The 23,820-nt window shown below is 39.1% G+C and overlaps 1 protein-coding gene across 2 annotated transcripts in view; it reads right to left on the bottom strand.

Moving 5' to 3' along the window:
• LOC114152855 (guanine nucleotide-binding protein G(o) subunit alpha) overlaps positions 1-23,820 on the bottom strand; it is a 110,920-nt gene that overhangs the window by 66,848 nt on the left and 20,252 nt on the right. For both annotated transcript variants that reach the window (XM_028030960.1, XM_028030951.1), the window contains exon 3: positions 18,081-18,222. In XM_028030960.1, coding sequence (XP_027886761.1) covers positions 18,081-18,222 — 142 coding nt within the window. The remainder of the gene's footprint in view (positions 1-18,080; positions 18,223-23,820) is intronic.

Below are 23,820 nucleotides of genomic sequence, written 5' to 3'. Positions count from 1 at the left end.
TGTGAGACACTAATGATTCACATGTTGTTAGAAAACCGTATTAAAGTCATGTGGCTGGTCAGATTCCAGCAGTTTGTTGGTTTTCATAGAGATAATTTTGGACCTCGACTCTCTGCTTTCAGAGCTGATAAAAGTCAGCTGAAGGATATAAAAAAAGAAAAGTTCATCGTTTATTCTTTCAGAAACTTAAAGAAAACAGCTGAGAAATATTTTTTTTTACAGAAGCACCAGATCTAGTGGTAAACTTAATGTTTGTAACATCACTATATCTGTCATATCGATGCTGACTTTAAATTTGGTAAATTGTTTAGGTCTGCTCTCGTATGATGAGAAAATGTCACGACAGTTTTGCAATATCTGAGTAGGAACATTTTCACTTTGTATGTGGATTAGTTTCATATACAACATTTAATTTCCCTTTGGAATAACAAAGATTTACTAATTATCTGATCTTTTCAAATCACACTGGATTTTATTTAATGGTACAGAAGTAAAAGAAGCTGAACTTAAAATCTATGTAACATTATGAGCTAAAGTGTATCGGTCTATCCCAACCCAACATGAAGGTGTGAATACTTTATCAAATCAGCTTACAGGTCAGCTCAACCCTCCAAGCTGTTGCTGTAATTTTCATGCTGCTATAGTTTTATGTGGATGTGTTAAATTAAATCTGACTATTATTGCGTAAACAAGCTGTAAATGTTTTATGATGATAAAGGTATATTTATGCCGTCTGGCACTCTGATGGTCTCTGGACTTTCTAAACTCCTTGCCAGCTTAGTTATCTTTAATATTATTACATTCTAGACAACCTTATTTATAAAGACAAGGAAACTAAAAGCTGCACAGCGACAGACTCTGATTAAAGTCTCCTTACAAAGTCGCAGTCCTTCAGAAATAACCAGTCAAAGCTCTTTGGGTTCAATACAATTTGAACTTGAAAAGTCTCTTCATTTTAAACAGGTAGCAGGAATGTTACTTTTAGTCAGCTGATTCTGTGTTTAATCTAAATGATGTACATGTGATGCAGACATCTGGTATGCAGTAAAATGACAGGACAAACAAAAATAACAGAGCAATAAGAGAAAGTAGAACGCCCCATTAATTTCATTAACTCCTTTCCCTCCCAGGAAAGAAACACAAAGAGCTTCTCTGTTGGATTAAATAGAGTTTGTGCATCTATTAAATGCAGCTCATGCTGGTATTTGTTGCTCTGTTTCTTCATCCTTGCTTCGTTTTTTCCTCTTTTTCTCGGACTGATATTCTTTGCCGCTCTCCATCTGTGCAGCAGAAATAGCAGCGCTGACCGTGTTGCTGTTTGTGTGCATGAGTGCGAGGTAAACTGTGTGCAACTGGCCTCACACGTTGTCTGCAGATGTTATCACGTATAGTCTTTACGTGAAGTCTGACGTTTAATACAGAACTCTGCAGAACAAAAGCGCCGGAGTTGTTCTCATGGAAACAACTCGATGGTTTTTAACAGTTCTGACATCAACGCCCATCATCTCGTCTCCCATTAATCTGAGACGACCTGGTTGCTCTGACCTGACCGGACAGGACGGGCCGCCCTGAACTGCTCAACCTTCAGGGAGGATCGGTGAAGCACATCAGCATAATCAAAATAATAAGTCAGATAATGTGATGGACTCATCCACAGACGATGTTTTTGTTGTGAAAAGGTATTGTTGTTTACATCGGGAGGAGCTGCAGAGATGATTGGATAATTCTGCCTGAGGTGACTCATTCTAAGTGCATGACTGTGTTAATATTCCCAGTTTAGGTAGTGAGTCAGCACTGATGGACACAAAAATAAAAAGACACTTTTGTGGTACTAGAAAGTAAAAAAAACAAACAAAAAAAAACATCCAGTGTATTAGTAATATGAATAAATAATCTTGTTTTTATTCTGTTTGTTTTATTTGGTTTCCTGCAAAGTGCTTAAATGCGGCCATGGATATGATCTACTCCATAAATTATTATTATTATTGTTTTAGAGCTGATACTTTAACACAGTAATGTTGGTGAATTAAAAACAGGAAAAAGTGTTTGATCGCACTGAGGGCGTAGCCATCCTGATCCAGATGTGTCAGAATCCATTCAACCAACTAATTTTTACTTTTTCTCATATCAGTAGAAATATGACAAGAAAGTCAATTCAAAGATCTTAAAATTTTACGGATTAATTCCTCGATATTGGGATTAAAAATAAGCAGGCAGGGGAGAGCAGAGCAGCAGCATCGTGGGTCAGAAAGAGTTCTGCAGCGGAAGGGAGGTGGAGCGGTTCTGAATATAGAACTCCGCAAAAACCCTCTTCTGGAAGGTTTAGTCAAACTCTCTTTGGAGGTTTTTTTTTTACCCAACGTATTTAGACGATTTTGGAGAATATGACGAGTCAAGCTGCAGTTTGAATGTGACTGAATCTGGATGAACCACAGCATGGAAGCAAAGACACAACAAGCTTACACTCGTTTAAATATCATCTATCTTTATAGATTTAGTCGTCAAGCTAATTTATTTGATAGATAACAGATTTTTGTGTCAAAAACTCCTATTTGATAAAAATGTGATTAATCAAGTGGAATTAATTGCAAAGACAACGATTAAATTTCTAATCACATCCCATCAGTAAATAATCTACATAATTTCCTTTTTTCTGTTTCTGTGAAGATCAGTACATTTGAAAGGTAAATAAATAAATGATGCTGTCATTAATAAATGATCAAATTAATTAATGTCTCCATGAAATAAAAACAAAGTAAATATTTTTAAAATTCTTAATGTAGATATTATTTTGTCAGTCACTAACAGATTGATTTATTATTTAGTTAAGGATTTTTAAAATGTATTTATTTAATTGTTTATTCATTTAGCTGGTCAGAATGAGTTAACTCCTGTTTCACACACGTTTCCATTTGAACATTAGAACAGGAAATAAAAAGAGCCGGAAATAAAAACAACAATAAAACAATAAAAAATAAAAGCTTTTGAAGTACGTAAAGCAGCTTTGCAAAATTAAAAACAATTAAGATAAAAAAAACCCACAAATAAATTTAACACATGGAGTACTTTTTATTTATCAATAACATATTTACCAATAACAGTATTTATTTATCTAATTGAGAATAAAATGGCTTTGTTGTCCTTATCCACAATATTTCTTGAGCAATTTTTGTATTTTTTAACGTGAAACATATCAAATGAATAACATTTTCTTTGACATTGCTCATTTATTTTACAGCCAGTAATGTCTTTACCACTCCAGCCTTCTGCTGTGATGGACTGTCAACATGTCGGGGTGCAACCCGCCTCTCCGCCCGATGACAGCTGGAGACTGGCACCAATATAGATTCAAATGTCTGAGGTTCTTTCTACGAGGCCCACGGATAAATGAAACAATCCCAGGGATCTGCCTGAGTGTGTGTGTCAAACACAGAGAGAGTTCAAGGAAATGTTTATATAACCCAGCAAGAAAATTACAGCAAGAGAAGAAATAGAAATGGAAGTTCAGGAAATTAAAGGGTTTTTCTCTCTGCAATCATCCTGCACACATGAAGGATGAGGGCCAAACGTAACTCCTGACAACACTCATCCAAACATATTTTAAACAGATATTTCCCAGAATGCCGCTGTCCAGACTGGAAAAGCAGAATGGACCTTCAAGAGGCCCGGTTCTCGATACAGCAGACCGAGACACTTTAATTATCTCTGTTTCTATTTTGAGGTTGATATAATTGAGAGTCTCAACAGCATGAAGGATTTACATGACAGAGAAGAGTTCAATGCACACAGCACTTCCACTGAAAGGGTCTGAAACTCTAATATGACAATAAATGTTAAAATACTCAATGATTTCTACGCTTCACTCGCTGCGCTGGCAGCTGGAGGAATTCCTATCCTCAGAGTTATGGGGAATGCGCGGCCTGGCATGGCTGCAGATTGGCGTTGGGGGGGTTGTTATGAAAAATCCCTGTCAGTAGTTTGTCTTGAAAGCATGCCCAGAGGAACACTAGAGTTACCATTCAGCATTTATCAGAGCTCATCTGACATCCCGCTGGCACGAGCCGCCGGAAAACTGACGGAAAACTGCTGTGGTTTGTTTGAAGTTTCCTCCAGGGGTCACATCCGGGTTGGAAGAGGAGGAGAAATAACCGACACCTCTAGACTTACAGAGGGACCGGCCATCACTAAATCACACTTCAAAAAATTATTCAGTACAATACAATAAAACATTTTGTTTAACTTCTAAATAGGGACTCAAGCTATCAATTAATGAGTTGATCTAAAGTTGATTAATCTTACCGATTAATTGATAAGCAGCCATTTTCTTAAAAAACAAAGTTTTTTCTGGTATCAAGAGGGACAACCGTCTTTACATAACGTGGTACAGAAAGAAAAAACAATAGCATCTCAACATTATTTTGTGTCAGCTCTATTAAATATTAACTGAATAAACCATTTTTAACCATTTCTCTTTTCTGCACTGAAATGGGCCTGCCATCTTTATTTCTGTATCAACTGGTTCCACTTAAGGATGACCAGAAGTGCCCTCTTCTGGATGGTGGCCACGCTACAACACTAAACGGACTAAGTGAACGTTATTAGTTAATCAATTGCAACAAATTTTAATTTAATAAACAATTATTCAACTTAAAATTGTTTACATTCCTACTTTTAAAGTATTTTTTCAGTTGGCTATATTGTTTAATTGTAGAAATGTTTTTTTGACAATCATAAAACTAAGACTGCTGACATAATGAAAATGTATGTTGTTACACAATGCGGCTGAGAAGGGTTGGCTATATCACTATGCAGGTGAACTGTCTGAGTGAGTTGAGCATCTAAGTGATTTTTACACACAAACCACTTGTTAAATGGCCGAATTTTAGAATCAGTACATCCGTAACTCCTGTGGGCTGCTTCACATCTGCAGCCGTTAGATCATTCCCAAAGCGATCCAAGGAAGCTCACCAGCATGTAAACAAGAGGATGATTATCACAGCGTTGCATGTGGAAACCAAAGGAAGATCCATAATGTTTGGGGAAAGAGAAGGCCTTTCATTAAACTGCAACAACAAAACACTTTAAAGTCCATTTGGTAAGATATCTTAGGTATGGAACTAGATAACTGCCCTGCGACAGACTGATGACCTGTCCAGGGAGCCTGAAACGTTCGCTGGAGATAGGCACCAGCACCCCAGTAGGGACAAGGGTGTACAGAAAATGGATGGATGGAAGTAGATAACACATCTGCACTCACTATAAGCTACATCTGTTCAACTGCTTGCTCAGACATATAGGTAGCCAACCAATCAAGGGACAATGGGCTGGTTTTTACCAGGCTAGGAACTGACAGGTCCTCAGATTTAAAAGCCATTGAGAATTTGTCAGATGCAATGGAAATCTCCCTCATAAAAGGATTTTGTAATCTTTGTGATTCGATCCATCTTGGCATAGACATTCAGATGTGTGCTGTGGTAAAAGTTGTTCTGGTGGAACCACAAGTCTGGTCATTTTACCACCATGGCTAAATGATACACCAGTGAAACCCATGAAAGCTCTACTGACTGTAGGCTTCACATGATGAAAATTCTGCATGCATCTTAAAGGTAGGCGACTATTTTTAGCCTGGCCTGATTAGCTCCACCAGCGGCTGGTCGACAGCAACAACAATGCAGGAATATCAGTTCACAATGAACGCTACAAATAGTTTCCATTTGAATTCCAGCGGCGTTAGGAAGACCTTGTGAACAGAATTTACTAATTATTAGCAAGCAGCTCCAAGGCAGCAACAGATAAACTTAATCCTGCTGCTTTGGTCATGTTCTATTTTTTTTCCTACATGGATGTCTGCAGGGAATGAAGCTTAACTTAATGCAAACGGTTCAAGGCTGGGATTTTGTGTCGCTGCACCTTAAGTGTGCACGCATTGGGAAACAGCATCATGCTTTATTTGTCATTAAAGCAAAGCAGAAAGTGATGATATTCTGCTCTTTAGCAGAGGGAAGGAAACAGGAATTCAGGCTCTCTTAACCTGATCCTCTCTCTCCAAACGCTCACAGGGACGTAGCGTTGTAGCATTGTGTGTCAGCACACTAACCCCAGAAGACCATCTCCTTGGTCTTTTCTTCTCTCCATCCACTTCTTTCATCATTTTTCCACCTTAGGGAGAATAATTCATGTCTCTGTCCTCCTCTCCATTGCTCCCTCTTCCTTCTCTCGTGAGACTGAAGTTTTGTTGTCTTTCTGCCTCTGAGCACCTGAGAACCAAGTCCCTGATGTCTGCATGCACCTTTCAAAAAACCTCCTCTATTAGACTCATAAATGGGGGTGTCTTTATGACTGATCACAGGCATGTTTGTGACTTTCATCACACCAGCTTTCTCACTGCTCTCCATGAACTTAAGCATTTTGGGGGTTTAGCAGTAATGTTTAAAATGTTGGTTGTGATCATGAAAAACTTGCAGAATTTTCTCTGCAAATGCCAAACAGCTCATTCTGCTATAAACTTTAGCTTGATGTTTATTAGATCGGATGATTTAACACATTGGAAATATAGCAAATTGTCTATTTAGCAAACAAAGGCCTCATAAATGCATGGGAGAAAGATACAAAACCACAAAAATGGCATCTTCTCCTCTGGCTACATACTAGTGTGGTCAAACACTAATGTGGGACTCAACACTGACTGTTGAGTCAGTTAGTATTGTGACCACGCTCTTCTTTAATAGACTTTTTAATCGATGTTTGTACCCATCAGTCAGTTGTTGCCGAAGTCTCTGCTGCTGGTGTTTTGTGGGTCGGAAACCAAGAAGTATGAAAATTGAATGAATTGCAAAAGTCACAAAAGAATGCATGCCAGGAAATTTACAATTTGTTCTTCTAGTGACCAAAAATCAGCAGGAAAAAAGACTTTATTAGCATTTTTGTCCGCAGGGCATCTGATTGTGAGTTGTGAGTGGATGGAGCTGGAGGGAATTAAATGAACTGTGTTTGAAAGGGAATATGACTGAAACTAAACCGGAGTCGTTTGATTATTGGGGTGCATCATATAAATAGACAAAATTAATGTGAATTTAAATATATGACTATGAGTAGAGATAGTAACATAACTGACGCTCGTAAGTCAGGTTATAAAAAAACACTTATTTTTTTACTATGCGATCTTATTTTGCAGCACTATCATGACAGCTATATTTCCTTCTGTCTCTGCATGTGATTTGTTTTTTATAGATTTAAAATTTGTTATTGCACATTCTAAAGTGTTTTGCAAACCAGCATCCGTGATCGACAGCCTTGGTAACCGTGGACGACAGAAACCAGGAATCATGGTTCTGTTCTTAGTGGGGTGTTGTGGCTCGACGGGTCCATGTGCCTGTCATGTGATGCTGGCAGCACCAGTCTGGTTGCTGAGGGAGTCAGGCTGTGACTTACACCTGTGTGTTTGCGTGTGTGTGTGAGATAGAGAGAGAAACAGAGAGAGAGTGAGAAAGATGCTACCAGGCGATTTCTGGACTGGTTGTACGAGGGTGTGAGTGTGTGTTTTCTTCCCTTAAGGCTCCACTCTGAATCTTCCTGATGTTATGCACTTTGACAGGCTTTCCTATTTAAATGCACTGCTGGTTCACCGACACACAAACAGAAGGGAAAGCACTAAAACAGGCGGCTGCAGCTGAGTGAGTGGATCTCAGAGCGACTCTGACCTCTGCTTCAGACGCAGAAATGATCCTGTCAGGTGCATCGCTTCAATCATCCCACTGCTTTAAATGCTTTCATGCAAATGAGCAACTCGATGAGTAATACAGCCGCGCTGTCATATATACACACATAATGTCACAATGTGAGTCACCAGTGCTGCAGAAACATAAAATATGCTAAATATTTTAATAAAACCTTTATTCCAATCAAAAAATGTTGTCAACTTGTAAATTAAGAGAATATTAGAATATTATGACCCATTTATCACCTCAGTTTCTAAATTTCAGTCAGTTTGTTTCAAACATATTCACATTAATAATTCAAAGACCATAATCAAAACTTTTGATAACTATTTGTTTGAAACGGAGGTAAACATTGGTTTTTAAAAGTAAATGATGTTGCTTTGGTCCAGCTTCTTTCCTCCCACCTAACAACATCAAATGCATGTTTTTGGGTGGATAAAATTTACATTTTTATCCATTGAAATTACGTATTTTGTTTTTTGTTGTCAAAATCAGCTCCTCAGGTTTTCAAGAATCTAATTTTAGGGTTTTTCTGAGGACTTAAAGATGTAAAAGATGCATTATAAAAGAGAACCAAATGATTGCTTTAATTTACTTCTTTCATCCATTTCCTGAGTTGCTTACCAGCAGAGTTGGCAGAATGCTCGATTTCATCCCAGTTTGTACTGGTTGGCAGGCTATCACAGTGACTGGCACACACACACACACACACACACACACACACACACACGCACACACACACACACACACACACCCACACACACACACACACACCAACATTCACAGCAGCAGGCAGTCCAGATCATAAAACATACAAGTCTTTGGACTGAGGAAGAAGAGAGAGCATGGCAGCAGGACTGAGAGCGGGGGGCGGAGCCAGCCAGTCAGAGGAGAAGAGGGAACAGAAACTGGGAACAGTGGAACTGAGCTGGGAAAGCTTCATCAGAGAAATGCTGAAGTAAAAATAAAAAACTTGCAGTTTTAGACCCTAAGCTGCAGCAACAATGGAACAAAGACAACACTGATAAAACCAGCATCGCTGATCTCAGGTGTAGGATCACAGTCCTCCCTGTTGCTAGGATACATTTCATTTCTGACAATCTGACTCCAACAATGCCAAAAATTCTCTCTGTTCTTGCTCTGTGGTTCACTATTTTTATCCTCTAAAATCCACAATGTGTGTATCTTTGAGTAAATCACTCCTCATCACTCCAGGGCTTCAAACTGAGGCAGTTCATTCCAGCCCGTCACCTCCCATCTGCGGAGCTATGGGAATAGAAAGTCCAAAAGATGACTGCTGGAAATCTGAGGAAATAACTCTCAGCTGCACCAACCTGCCAAAAGACAAGACATTAAATGACAATGGCTGAAAAAAGACAGAACAGGAAGTCAAAACAGGAGGAAAAAAAGATGAGAAACACGATAAAGGAGGAAAGAAAAGGAAAAAACAGGAATTACAGACCGAGGAGGCGGAGAGACGATGGGATGATGCTGAAAATAAAGGTGGAAAGTAGGGGGCGGCATCAAAGAGAGCACAGGACTTCAAACAGCAACACACACACTCCAAAAAACACGCCAACAAGCTTCAAACATTGGATTGGGAGTGTGTGTGAGTGCATAAAAAGCTCAGTCTACATGGTGACCTTCTTAACCTGGTTGGAAAGGATCTATCACACACACACACACCCGTCGTGTTTGCATCACTTGTGGGGACTTCACATTGACTTACATTAATTTCCACAGCCTAACCCTTACAATAATCCTGACCCTAACCCTTACCTTAACCTTTACCCTAAACCTAACCATCATGGGGACCAAGAAAATGTCCTCACAAGGAGCAATGGTCCCCATAACCCCACATTGTAGACAGAAATAGGTTCCCACAACCATATAAAAACCTGGTACAGATGCACACTCCCACACCCCTCACACCCCCACACTCACGCACACACACCAGGTGTGATGAGCTACAACCTAAAAGGTTATTTTCCTTTATTTAATCAGGTAAACCCCAGTTGATTTCTACTCTGATTAACATTAGGAGCCATTTTTATTTGAGTCTTAATCTTGTTGTGGAAAATGTATCAAACATTTTTCAGCTCACCTTGATCAAAACAGCTAAAATCTGAAAGTTTGTCATTTCCTGAAATGTACATTTATAATCCTTTCATTATTGATCAATAATTAATTAATAGGCATAAAATAAAATAAAAAATATTTATCCAAGAAGTGGGAACAACTAAATGATCTTTGGTCTTGCAGAACTCAAAGGACAAATTTAACAAATTTAACATCAGACCCTCAACTTCTCCACATTTATGATAAATCACAGAATATTTACCCCAACAAGGTAAATAATGTAATTTTATACAGTGTTTTTCTGGTCATTGTTTCTCATCACTGCAGCTTTACAATAGAAACACATTCATGCTCTGATCGGTAGATAATTTGGGGTTTAGTGCCTTGCCCAGGAGCACACCTACACATAAAATGAGAATGCTGGAATTGAACTCACAACGTTTCCCACTGAGCTTCCCAGGAGTCTGCTTTTAGTCCCAAACTCAAGATGTTAAGAGTCTCTAGTACAGGAGCACCACAGGGCATTGTTCCAAACCCATTTTTATATATTTTGTGTAGGTGAAGCTAGACAGTCAGCCATCTTCTCTGAAATAAATATTTCTAGAAATCAACAACAGAACCAGAAAGTTCTCTCATCCCATCACCATCAGCTTTTAGGTTAAAGTTTTTCCCCCAAAAAGAGCATGGCGGAAGCAGCTGATGCTCTACCAGCTCCTCTACGTACCAAACTTTAATTATCCAAAATATATCATTCAAATGTTGTTTAAGTTCCAACTGTATCATTCAATCATTAATCATTATAAATTCCTCCACAATGGTTGAGCTTTCTTAAACAAATGGTTTTCATCAAGTATTGTAAACAACTGAATATGTATATGTGTATACAATAACCATCTACAGTATTGGATTAGATTGTCAGGTCTCTGGATATGAACTGCATTTGTCTTAAAGTGCGTGTAAGACTTTTTTTCTTCTCTGTCTTTTGATCTATAGATTTTGTAGCGCTCATGCCTTCAGTGAAAACTGTTTCTACCACCATCAATGACCAGGTTTATCTTTCTGACTTCACCTTTGGCAATCTCTTGAACCAGCATCCAGGATTCCCAGTTTGGTCAAATGCTTTTGCTTGTCAGCCATTCCTGCTTGTCACATATTAGCTTGACAGAGTTTCATTGGCCAATTTCTTTTGTTAGTGATTAAAAGCAAAACTTTCTTTATAAACAAAGAAAGGTTTTGAGTTGGTGACTCAAAGGGAAGCTTAGAGATTTAAAAAGTCTGTTTGCCACCTCTATGAAACACATCAATAGTAAGAAAAAAATTTCAGACACTATGGTATCCTGGTTAAACTGTTGAAGTGTAGATTAATATTTAGGAACCAAAGTTGGGGTGTTCAGAAGGAGGGAGTCATACTTTTAATGAGCAGAAAGGATTTTAAGGAAGGATGTCAAACCTAAAACTCATCCAGACACACACAAACGAATCTTCAGAATAATCTGTTTCCACAACAACAGGCCAGCCGGTTGGCCTGCTTTCTGGCCGGTGCATCGCTTCATTCCATCAGTCTGTTCATCCCATCTCCCCCCTTATGGTGCAGCCTCTCTGTCTTCAAGAGTCAGTAGAAATGGTGAGTGTTTCTCCAAAGTATTTGTGCTTTAGTTCAAAAGAAGTTGCATTGTTTATTTCCTTTTTCAAATCTTACACTTTGTTCTTAGTGGAATATGAACTGCAGACATTTTGGGGAACTAAACAAACTCTGGTGGAGTTGCTTTGTTAAATGACATGTGAAACTTAGTGCCATTTATTCTCTGTTTATGAGCGATAGAAGAACCGGATCTTTACCGCAACTGCCCAACAAGCACCGAACATCTAATACAGACACACACATACTGCCATCTCTCCAGCTTTGTCTGAATCCACTGAAGCAATTCCTATATGGAAAATGGATTTAAAGGTTAACCCATCAGTAATGCAGAGACTCGCTAAACAGCTGACAAAGGATGGCTTCAGGCGAACTCTTAAGAGGTCTTGGTGCTTTCAGAAAAGTCAGAGCAAAAAAATAAAGTGAAGCTCTGCAGAGGTGGAAGAAAGGTCAGCCATGATTTCCTAAAAAATCAAATTTACAAAAAACATATTTATTTAATACAAGTAAAGATTGCACAATTTATATTTTTCATATATTGGAAATAGTTTATTGCTTTTCAATACACAGATGTGTATGCAATTTTTTTTAAAGTTCCACATCCCTTGGATTGGAGGTTGTCATTTCTAATATTTTTACGTTATTTTGTCCTTACTGTATGGCACGTCATTATTCCTAATTTATTTTTGTTTGTTTTCATTATTTTTTATCTTTTGTGTGAATCTATATGCCTAAAATCTGATGCTATACCTGAATTTCTCCACTGTGTCATCCTGTGTGACTTAAAAGAATATTTCTATTCTATTCTATAATGAGTAAATAAAATGTCCACTGTAAAAGTACATAAATCTAACAGGTCACATCCCACGGTTCAACCTCTCTCCTCTTACTAAGCACCTTTCGGTCGTAAACAAAACCAATTCATGTCTCAGTTATCCATAAACAACAAAGATGAGCAACATCTGGTCTAAACCTGAAATTTTAGCAGGTATGAAAGTCAAGCTGTAGATACACTTTAGCTGGAAATAGCAGGGCTAAATAATTAATGAGGAGGATCTAACTCCCTGAGGTAGTTTGTTGTCAATGCAGCATGATCACTGTGTTGGAAAAGCTGATCTGATCTCAGTCGATTAAATACTTTATCGCGATTGTTTTTGGAAGATTTCATGCAGCCATTTTTTTATTAATCTGCAAATCCATCATGGTGTCATAATCCCAGAGACAGTTTAGAGGTTTCTACACATTTTAACATTCTGACAGAACAGTATCTTAAATCATTAATTTTATTTTTCTCATTATCACCATGTGATAGATACACCAACCAACCAGCATAAGGTTGAGATTTATTAGACCACTGTTCCCTTTATCTGCTTGATCTGGTGATAAAGGGGTCAGCAGCTCAAAACTATAAAATTTAAAGTTTTTCCTTCTTTTTAAAAGCATATGACCTGAAAACTCAATAAACATCATGTTTATTAACCCATGTTGGTTTTTGGAGTTTAGCAGAAATCCGATAAATGTTACAGACACACTGTGTGCTTTGCTCTCTACCAACAAGCAGCAGGCTTTATTATTTTATGGTTAATATTTCTTAATAAAAAAACAACAAACATTAATAGCATCACAATGTATCCATGAGATATGGGGCCACCAAAAAGTGGACAAACAGACATGCATACACACTTGAAAGCAATTTAAAGTCATGTTTTAGATTTTAGACAGTTCAAGAATTGATGGGCAGAACATGCAACTTCATCCAGAAAGATCTCAAGCTGGGATTTGAACCCAGAACCTTCTCACAGAAAGACAACAGTGCCAACAACTACCAACATGTAGCTTCCCTCTAATGGAAACATCCATTCCTCTCGCTATGAACCAGACATCTGAGCAAAGGTCTTTTGGTAAAAGTGGAGGCCACTATAAACATTTGGCTCAAAAGACATTGCAAAAACATTGCATGTCTTACCAAGTAGCTTTGGTTTAATTTGTAGTGCAAGTATCTTACTAAACTTGAAATAAGACAAAATCTAACTTACAGGTAACTTTTCAGCAAGATATAGGATTTTAAGTTAAGTATTATATCATTAAGACATTTTCTTCATGCCAAAGAAACTAAGATCTTTTCATCAATATTAAGGAATTATTGACTAAAACCAAGCTACTGTACAATGCTGAAAAGTTACTTGTAAGTTTGTTTTGTCTTCTTTTAAACATACTAAGATATTTGCACTAGAAGTTAGACAAAAAATATTTGGTAAGATTTTGCATTTTTGCAGTGTGTGACCAAATCTTGTTGCATTATTGGAAAAGAAGCAATGAAAAGCCAAAGCTGAACTGAACAGGTCACTGCAGGAGCATCCAGAGAGATGCTCCCACATGCTGTGAAGTGGCTCATATCTTCAGGCCTGAGTGAAAAGTGCTCAAAGCTTCATACGGCAGTGGCAGCACAGTCTATTTCAGGCCTGCTGTCACTGCGCGGGCGCGCGTGTGTGTGTGTCACACCGCCCTTGGACACAAGCTTGCGGAATGTGTTGAGAGCAAGGCAAAACACCAGGTTGCCACAGCAACCAGCGAAGGCCACGGGAGCAGATGGGGTGGGTGGGTGCGGTGCTAACAGAAGATGAGGTGAGAGCGAGCGCCAAAGGTAGCAATCAGTGCCATCCTGAAAAACTAAAAAAAGATTATTTAATATAAGGAAAGGTGTGTTTATGCACACACACACACACGCACACCCCCTCCTGGTGCTTTATAGGAGTCGGTGTGTCTGGTCCCTTGGTGGGGAAGTGAGGTGTAGACTGTAGTTTACACAAAGCTCACTGTGTCCTTCTGTCTGTCTAATGTCCACTGTCTCCTAAAATGCTTCTACTTTTAGATCATCTGCCTTCATCCTCTCATGTATTTCACCACATCATGGATCTCTGCATTTCTCTAGCCATGTTTCCATTGACCATGACTCAATGGAAACACGTCAATTAAAAAACAACTTGTTTTTCAATAAAAAGTTAGGATGAAATGTTTTTTTGTTTTTTGTGTGTTTTTATTTTTCAAAATTGCAACAAAAACACTTTTTTGATCAACAGCCGAATGTTACTTCTGGCAGAAAATATGAAGAGGTAGGCAGGAAGTGTATAGAGGATGAAGCCACATCACGTTTTAATGATGCATTTCATGAACAAACTTATTTACATGTGACTCTAATTGTGTCTCTTATTTAATGGAAGCACCACGATTGGAATCAATTTTCCAACAGTGGAGTATTGACAAAGTTTTTTCTTTCTGCATGAGAAAGACTCAGACCAGTGGTCTCAAGCTACATTCTGATGAACCAAATCATTTCTTTTTTAGTCCGCATCAGAGTTCGATTAGCATTCACACCTCCCCAAATGAACAGGACTTTCTGGATAAATGGTCTGGAGTTCGAGTAAAGCGCACGAAACAGGGCTGTTCTGCATCCTTCAAGGTTTCAGGAGCAAGGCCTTCAGGCGGTGGAAATAAAAAAACATGAAGCCCCTGTGGAGAAAACTTAATAGTCTTCACCTTCAGATACTCGACATCGGGGACCGACTTATTTTTACATCCCACCAAATGAAATGATGCAACAACAAAATCAAAGTAACCATCTTCCTTAGTCAGAGGTCGATTCTTATAACCGTTTAGAGTATTTCTCTGCAGTTTACAATCCAATATTTTCAAATGTCAGGATTTAACAACATAATGCAGTGCCACACACACACCTACATACACACACACACACACACCAGCAGCAGTCCATTAGGTTTAAAGTTGAAGCCGTCACCTCTTATAGGAAACGCAATGCCGATGTGTACCAAGCACTCCAACACACACACGGATATATTATCTTAATCAATAGGCGTATTGTTATTTCATCTCAGCAGTGAACATCAATAGCTTGGCTGTGAGTAAAAATATTCTGTGCCTTTGAAAGAGGTTAAAGCCAGTAGCAGAGTGTTCGTTGTGTGAACCGTAGCTGCAGAAGGAGAACCCAAATGCAGAACCAACCATGATAGTAACGTGCAATCAGCAGGTTAATGGTTTATGGTGCAAAAATGAAAAAAAAAAAAACTATTCAGAGGCTTGTGGCAGACAGCAGAACAGGAACTCAGGACAATGATCTGGCAGTGACTGGAAATGAACTGAGGAACAAATATTCATTCACTCACAATGAAATGTTTTTGACTCATTTCAGTTCACTGCAAGTTTTATGGAGCTGTTCGAAGTTATTCACACCTCTGGCAGGTAAAAGGCTCAAACTCATCTTTAGATTTGACTCTTCAGAGTCCTGACTTGAAGCTAATAGATAATCTGTGAAGGGAACTACAGTTTATGGTAATGGAATGGAGACCTTACAGCTTCAAAGACAGACCTTTCAGCTAAGAAGGGTGTATTTTTCAACATGCCATTTTTAATAAAATGTGGATAAAAGCTGATTTTTTCTTGTTGATGCTCCTTTGTTGTTGTATCTCTTCTGCAATGAGACACAAACTTCTTAGATCAATAAAATCTGATTCATTTTGGGATTAAATGTAGATAAATTTACAAATAAAAAAATGAGAGCTGAATACATGATGTAAATCTGTCTCTGTCCAAATAAAAGAATGATTTTCCTTTATTTGTTTGCCTAATGCTGGCGCTTCAAATACTATTTTGTATGTGTTTGAAGTCAAAATCAACTGAAAGATAAATTTGCTTAATTGTAAAGGTATAACGTTATCTGTTGAACAGCCTCTGTGAAAACTTTCCCACAATATTGTGCTCTGGCCATTTAAATGGAGAAAACTCAAAGTTTATTTCCTATAAGCTGAGACTTTACAGATTGCTTATTAGTGTTTTAGCACCAAAGTTGCAGCAAAACACAGATAAGATGTTGGATATAACTAAGCGCGTTGTTAATTAACCTTTACCCCATTGCTCCAAATTCAGACAGAACTGGTGTTATTCTTTGGATTAGACACATAATCCCCAATTAGCGTATTACATGTTGAACTTGCCTGCTGTGGGGATTTAGCAAAGGCAGAAGCAGGACTAACGTAGCCTGACAAGATGGAATTCTGCATGACAGAGTTGGCTGACAGCCTTTTCTATTAGCCTTTACATCTGGGAGACATACATCAAATATCAGAAGAAATGGCTCCAACAACCAACAATTTACTGCTATACAGACAAAGAGCAGGAGACATGATCAACCTCACAAAGGGATTAATACTTTATAAACTGCATGATGTGGAGTAAGCATTAACCTGACCCTGCTGAACAGCTTCAGTCATGTGATCTCTGTCCCGTCTTCTGATTGATCATTAATGTTGCCGCTCCGTCCCTGCAGTTTTATGGAGGTTTAACATTAACAAACCCCTCCAGCACCAGTTGATGACCAAGTCATTACATACCAGGATGAGTTAATATGTGCATTAGTGATAGTGTTCTCCAACACTGACCATGACAGAGATAATTACAGAGCAATCATTAAATCTGCAGAGACGTAATAAGAGGTCAAAGAGTGGAGGGCGTAGAGGAGTGTGCTGCTCTGATACGTGAGTCCGTTACAAGAGCTGGACTCAAGGTGGCTGACAGACAGGAAGTGCGTTTCTGTGTCAGGAACCGGAGGAAAAGCTTAGTGGGTCAAATTCATCCTAAATCCAAAACTTTATCCAGCTGAACAGAAACAAAACAGAAGTTTTTATCTTTAGACCCAAAGAGGAAAGATCTAGAGTCAGCACAGCTTCAGTTATTACAGAAACTATAAATCAAACTGAAATAGTGGTGGTGTAGTGATGAACTCTGACCTGAACCTTCAGAGTCACATAAAGATAAATGCAAAGGTGGCCTTCTGTCACCTGAAGAACATTTTTAGGATTAGAGAAATAATGTCTCAGCAAGTTCTACAGAAACCCGTCCAATGTGTTTATCTTTAGTCGTATTCATTTCTGCAACAGCGTCTTCACAAGTCTGTCTAAAAAGTCAATCCTCCATCTGCAGCTTATCCAGAACGCTGCTGCTGGAGTTCTGACTAAAACCATCAAGATAGAGCACATCACCCCAGTTCTAAAGTCCTTCACTGAGAAAATAGACTTTAAACTACTGTTGTTAGTTTATAAACGGCTTAGCAGTAAAAAAAACAAAAAAAAACATTAAAGAGCTGCTGTTGTTGTATCAACCTTCCTGGCCTCTCGGGTCTTCTGGTTCTGGTTCTGCTCTGCATCCCCAGAACCAGAACCAAACATGAAGAAGCAGCTTTCAGCTTCTATGAACCACACATCTGGAACAAACTTCCAGAAAACTGCAAAACAGCTGAAAACTGAGTTCCTTTAAATAAAAGCAAAAATCCCACCTGTTAAGAGTTGCCTTTAACTAGTGAAACACATATTTAATGTGTAGATGAGTTGATGATGATACATGACTGAATATAATCTTATTGCTTGTTTCACAATTGATGACGGTACGATGTTTTTATGATGTAAAGCACGTTGACTGTGTTGTTGCTGAAATGAAAATAAATAAACTGGACTTGGTTGTGACTGTGAAGCATTTGAGTTTGCAGTTCAAGTCCGGCCAACACATTTGGGAAGCGGTGCGTATGTTTTGCAGCTCATGAGCGGCGGATCTGTTTTGGAAAGCATTTCTCTGACCTTGTGCTCTTTGTCTCCGTACTCCAGGCCCAGCGTATCCATGGCGCGGACGATGGCAGCCAGAGATTGGATGGTGTTGCTGTAAACGACAGGCTTGTACTGCTTTACGTCATCACCAGAAAAACCGTCCTCATGGATGATCCTGGACAGAAACACACAAGAAAGTCAGTTTTTATTTTTGAAGGTTTTTTTCTTTTAGAAGAGAGATAAATTGGTGGAAGACTATAACAAAAAGACAAAGAAAAACACAGACACTGGGACGTAAGGGAGGGTTTATTACCAATGGGCTTAGCTGACATTTAGACACACAGTGCGTCCTGCTGTTTCAAATGCCATGATGTCTTTCACTGCAGTGAGCACACGGACAGAACGGCGGCCCGGTTAGCCAGGCAGACAGACGATCAAACAAAGTCAAACACAGCGAGCGATGATGGTGAGATGGCAGCAGAGAACAAAACACGGGTCACCAGGAAGCTTCCCCTCCGATGCAAAGAGACAGAAGCCGGTTGGACGAACGCTGTGAGACAATTAAGAGGGACATCGTCCCCACACATGAGGACGTAAGGAAGAGACAACCAGATGCATTTCTCCATCTCTATCAAACTGACCGGGTTGGTCTTCATTTGGGCCACCATGAATTGTCCCAATCATTAACTGTGCTTCACTATAGGCCTTTTATTCCTGCAGAAATCAGCAGGTAGGTAACCTAGCCAATGGAAGCTAACCAATGTACGACTGGTGATCGTTACTTTGAACTCCTCATCAGTGGACGTCACGCTGCGTCAGCTCCCATTACACTGTGCATGTCACCTGCAGAAAGCAAGCCAGAATCGACCAAACAGCAATCACCTCTCTTTGCCTGGTGCAGGTTTGGTCGACTGCAGATGTCGGAGGTTTTATTTTTAGTTCATCACACAGCCTCCGTTCAGTTTGATACATTTTTAATTTCAGATAGCTACCTGCTTCATCTTAATTTTTCCAGTAACAGAGACCAAAAAAGGAATATTACTACTCATTTGTCCTTTTGCACGCTAAACATGTTTAATTTTAATGAAGATTTACAGTTTTAGACAACACATATCTCACTGAAAGTTGTCCGTACAGTAAGTAAAACTGCTTTAATATTCTTTGTAAGTAATGTGTAGCGACTGAAGTTTGGGACATTTTTTCTCGCCTTTATCTCAACTCCTCTGAACGTAACACCTATGGATCAATAATGGGTCACTAAAGCCAATTTGGTAGCATAACATATTTCTAATGCTAAAACAACATGATTACTGCAGGTAACTATGGCAACTGGTAACAGTTTAAAGGCCGGCCAGCTCTTTCTGCAATCAAGCTGCACGCACAGCCGCCATCTTTACAAAAGAATAATCCCTTCAGGTTGTTCACGTTTTGCTATAATAAATGCCACAGAATTATATTTTAGTCGGATATTATGGGAAGTCTGACACAAAGTTTTGCATAAAATGACACAAATAAAAATCTAAAAAACTTACACCAACGAATTTGTTCAATTGAATTAAATATATATTATATCCCAAAGGGAAATGAAGTGTCATAACTCATATCATCCACTCATCTTTAGTCGTTGTGGATGGTAACGCTGTGGGCAGGAATAATATCCAAAAGCAGTCTGTTTTGCAGTGAATCTGAAGAGGCCTCTGACTAAAGACAGTTCAATGCCAGTAGCATTATATCTACATCCAGGCAGCAGAGATGATATTACACAGTAACAAATGAAACTTTAGTTTCCTTCTCAGGGTATGAAAGGGTTACCTCTGCAGAAGCATCATGCAGACAGTTGGAAGCATGCAGTGTGCAGTGACGGGGTTAGCATTGTCCTCTGGCAGCATAATGTTTCAGATCAATCAGACATTCCTCCCTCAGAATTACATCACAGCTTCAGACCACCAGCTCTGTTCCTCTGCAGTTTTCTCCTATATATAATGTTCACAGCTTCCTCCACTAGCAGAATTACACGCAAAACCTCAGAGTGCATGCATGATTAAAAGGCGCCATGATAACTGCGTCTCTCCGTCTCCCTAGGTGCTCCTACTCAATTTTTACTCTTCCCACTCATGTCTCCCCATGTCTTAATGACTTGCCAACCAGCCACTTAATCTGAAACTTTGCCTCCCATCTTCCCTTGCAGAGGGGAGGTGAAACAAGGACAAACTCCTAATTGGATGCTGCAGCCTCAGAGGTAATGGTATGTTAAGCTGAAAATGCCAAGAGAGTTTCTGGTGTCAGATGAAAAAGAAGCTAACAAAACTTTAAAATACAAACATTCTGCTGTTGATAAGATGTACGATCGAGTCATCTTAACGTTCAAGGATGACAAATACTCAACTGCAAAGCATGGTGGTGGCAGGCTGGTGATTTGTTCTCATTTTGCATTCTCCAGACAAATGTAAAGGCAACTGTCTGCCAGCTGAGGTTCGACCCAAACTGGGTCATGAACAGTGTGATGATTCCAAACACTGCAAATAATCTCCATACCCACTGGAGATGATTCGGGACGCAGAAATGAATATCTGCAAGTAGCATTGCAACCATTGATTATTTTAACTTTAATTGGCACAGTCTTCAGATTTTTCATTTAAGCCTTTATATATATATTAGAAATGTATTAAAAGATGCAACTAAACAAATGTTTCATTTCCTTTATTAAATAAAAAATAATTATATCTTATTGCCTAAAATGCAATAACAACATTCATTAGTGAACACTGGATCATTTGTAGAAAAGGATGCATCTGCAGCTAAGAAATACTTCTAACAATGCTTCTATACTCAACCCTTTCTGCAGGGTAGGGCTGATTTTTTGGATTACTAATTAATCAAAAGGCACTTAATTTTCTTAAAGACTTTGAACCAGATGAAGCTAAAACTGCAATTTGAAGAGTTCTGGGTAGAAAATATTTACAAATAAATATTGTTTTATTATCTTAAATGCACAATGTATGTATTTCTTCTATAATTTTAGCTTAATTACAGTTCTTACATTCTTTCAGCAATTTTTTTGAATCTGTACCCTAAATTAGTTGACTATTATTTCAATAATTGCTTTATCATGATGAATCTGATCAATCATTTCAAGCATCAGTGAAAACACCAAAGAGCTCAGTTCTTTCACAGTGACGGTACAATCAAGAGATTTTCTCCATGCAGTGTTGAACTGCAGAGACTCGAAGTCAAACGGTAAATCATGTCACCCTGATTAGCTCAGAATAAAGCCACGTCACACCACGTGACAAAAGAGCTGAACAATGATTTAATATTAATATTAATGAAGGTGTTACTGACACGCTTAATGTCAGGGTGCATGTGTGTGTCTCAAGCTGGCATGCTGACGTGAGCTTTCATGCACAAGGACCTTTTTCTCATTACCCACTCTCAGCGCCCTTCTGCCTGCGCCCAACTGGCCTGTGTGTGTGTGTGTGTGTGTGGGCGTGTGTGTGGGTGTGTGTGTAATTTTTTGTAATTTGGCACAATCTGCACGGTGACCTGAAACATAGTTTAGCTTCACACTGAGTCAGACAGATGGATGGAGAGACAGACATATGGGTAATTTACTCACTGCATTATTCCATGATATTATTACATGGCTGCCGTTCTGGAGGCTGAATAGCAGGTGTTTGGCTGAACGGAAAATGCCAGTCAGTGATCCATAATCACATTTAATAACTACTATTTATGGTGCTCAACTCTTCCAAATCTACTTTTGGTCTACTTTAAAATGACAAACTCGTCAAATTTCTAATAATGAGATTAGGAAGTACGCTGCTGTTATCTGTGACCATTAACATCAATTTATAATATTAACTCCTCAGCTACTGCAGCTCCCGAATTGTCCAAACCATTATCCAACAGAAAATTATCCAACAGTTTAACACAGCAAAATTAGGAGGAAAGTAAAGCAAAATTATTAATAAAGCATGTCAGGTTTTTGATGCTAATCTGGCTTGAGTTTTTGTTGTCCTATTGGAAAATAAGTTCCTAAACCTGCCTATTGAAAGCCATATTGTTTTTGATTCCTTGTGCAATTAGTCATTTTGACTGAAGTGAACTTCTTTAAAATGATCTTTACACTTTGGAGAAACAAATGCGCTGCTGGATTGGCTGCTTTGCAAATGCCAGCCAATAGCCTGTCAAGTAGCATTTTGAATAGGCATTCCAGTTTCCCCAAGATGTATCTTATTTTGAATATTTTTGATATCCTCTACAAAAAAATCCACAAATAGGTGGATATTTGTGAGTTACAAACAGAAAAATAAATGAACCCTGAACCACGAATAGGCAGGGGTCCACTGCAAGTATGAGGAGTTTACTAGAAAGTAAGTTTTTCACATGTATTGCCCCTAACTGGACTTCAATGATACAGAAGGGTTGAAATGACCAGTATGGCTGTTTCTGAAATTTCTGCTTTACTGTGGAAACTGTGGTCCAAAGGTGAGGTCCACCTTACAAGCACACAGACTAAATATTTCAATTTTTATTCTGGGTTTCCACCAGACAACCTGCTAAGCCCAGGTTCAGCTAGAGCAGTCCACCAGCGGCCCCCTGTGTTTATTGTGTTAAGAAATGGCGTTCACTGTTACTGGTGAAAAAGAAACACTAAACAACAATTGTCCTGGTGGTGGAGAGGGCAAGAAAAGCCTGGTGGCCTGTCAGGCTTATGATACACTGAGGGAAACCCTGTTTACAGGAGGACTTGACAAGACAAGTGTTTTTACTTTCAATATATAATTTGGCCATTCTTCTGAGTGAAACCGTACAGATTGAAGGAAAATGTGGAGTAATATACCCAAAGATACATGAAAAGACAAAGTGCATGAAGCTCTCTGCTCTCCGCCTCTTATTATCCTCCACACTCATATTTTTATCTTCACACCTACTCAAGTGAACACACACAAACACAGAGCTCACACACCACCCTGTGCAATTAGGTCTTTATCTAAGACCCTGCTAGCTCGGCACTGTTTGTCCTGACAAACACACGCACACACACGCCCGCACACACACTTGCACAAAAACCCGTGATTGGTTCTTTTATCTCTAAGCTGTGCTTTCGCTCACTCCATGCTGTATGTCGACAGCGCCCTTGGTCATGACAAAGTGCACGCTGACCGATGGCTGTCAACGCTGCAAGGTGCGATTTACTTGCGCAACAACCAGGTGTGTGTGTTTGTTGAGGAGAATGTTAGCGCAGGTGCAAGGAGTGAAATAAAGAGTTGGTGTAAGATGTGACGTGTGATAACGAGCTTAAAAAAGCATGAAATAAGATGGAGCTAATCAGAAAGAAGAGGTCTATTTATAGCTGAGGGCATCAGCGGTGCGGCCCCCACCTCCACACTGACTAACCACCACAAACAGCAGCACAAGCATCAGCTGCTGTCATTTGGCTCCATTCTTGTCTTCTCACCTTCAGGTCAAGCAGCAACATCCTACACACACACACACACACGTATGTGTCCCCATCGATGGTTGTTTTAGCTCCAGAAACATCCAACTGTCTGCCTTCCAGAGCCACGAGTCAGCAGGTCTCCAACAACGGTCGACAATTACTTAGTAGATTTTAGTGCTCTGCATATCTGTCATCTGAAGGGTGTAAAATATGGAGACAGGAAAACCACAGTGTCTTCCTGTTCAAGCCTTTCCTACACCAGTTTGCTGTCCAGTTCAAGTTCCTGGTTCAAAGTACACCTTCAAAGAGTCTTAATGAAGTTAAGATCTG

The sequence above is a fragment of the Xiphophorus couchianus genome, chromosome 2 (genome assembly GCF_001444195.1).
Source record: "Xiphophorus couchianus chromosome 2, X_couchianus-1.0, whole genome shotgun sequence".
Lineage (NCBI taxonomy): Eukaryota > Metazoa > Chordata > Actinopteri > Cyprinodontiformes > Poeciliidae > Xiphophorus > Xiphophorus couchianus.
Note: the sequence above shows the minus strand (reverse complement) of the source record. Positions and strands in the feature narration are given on the sequence as shown.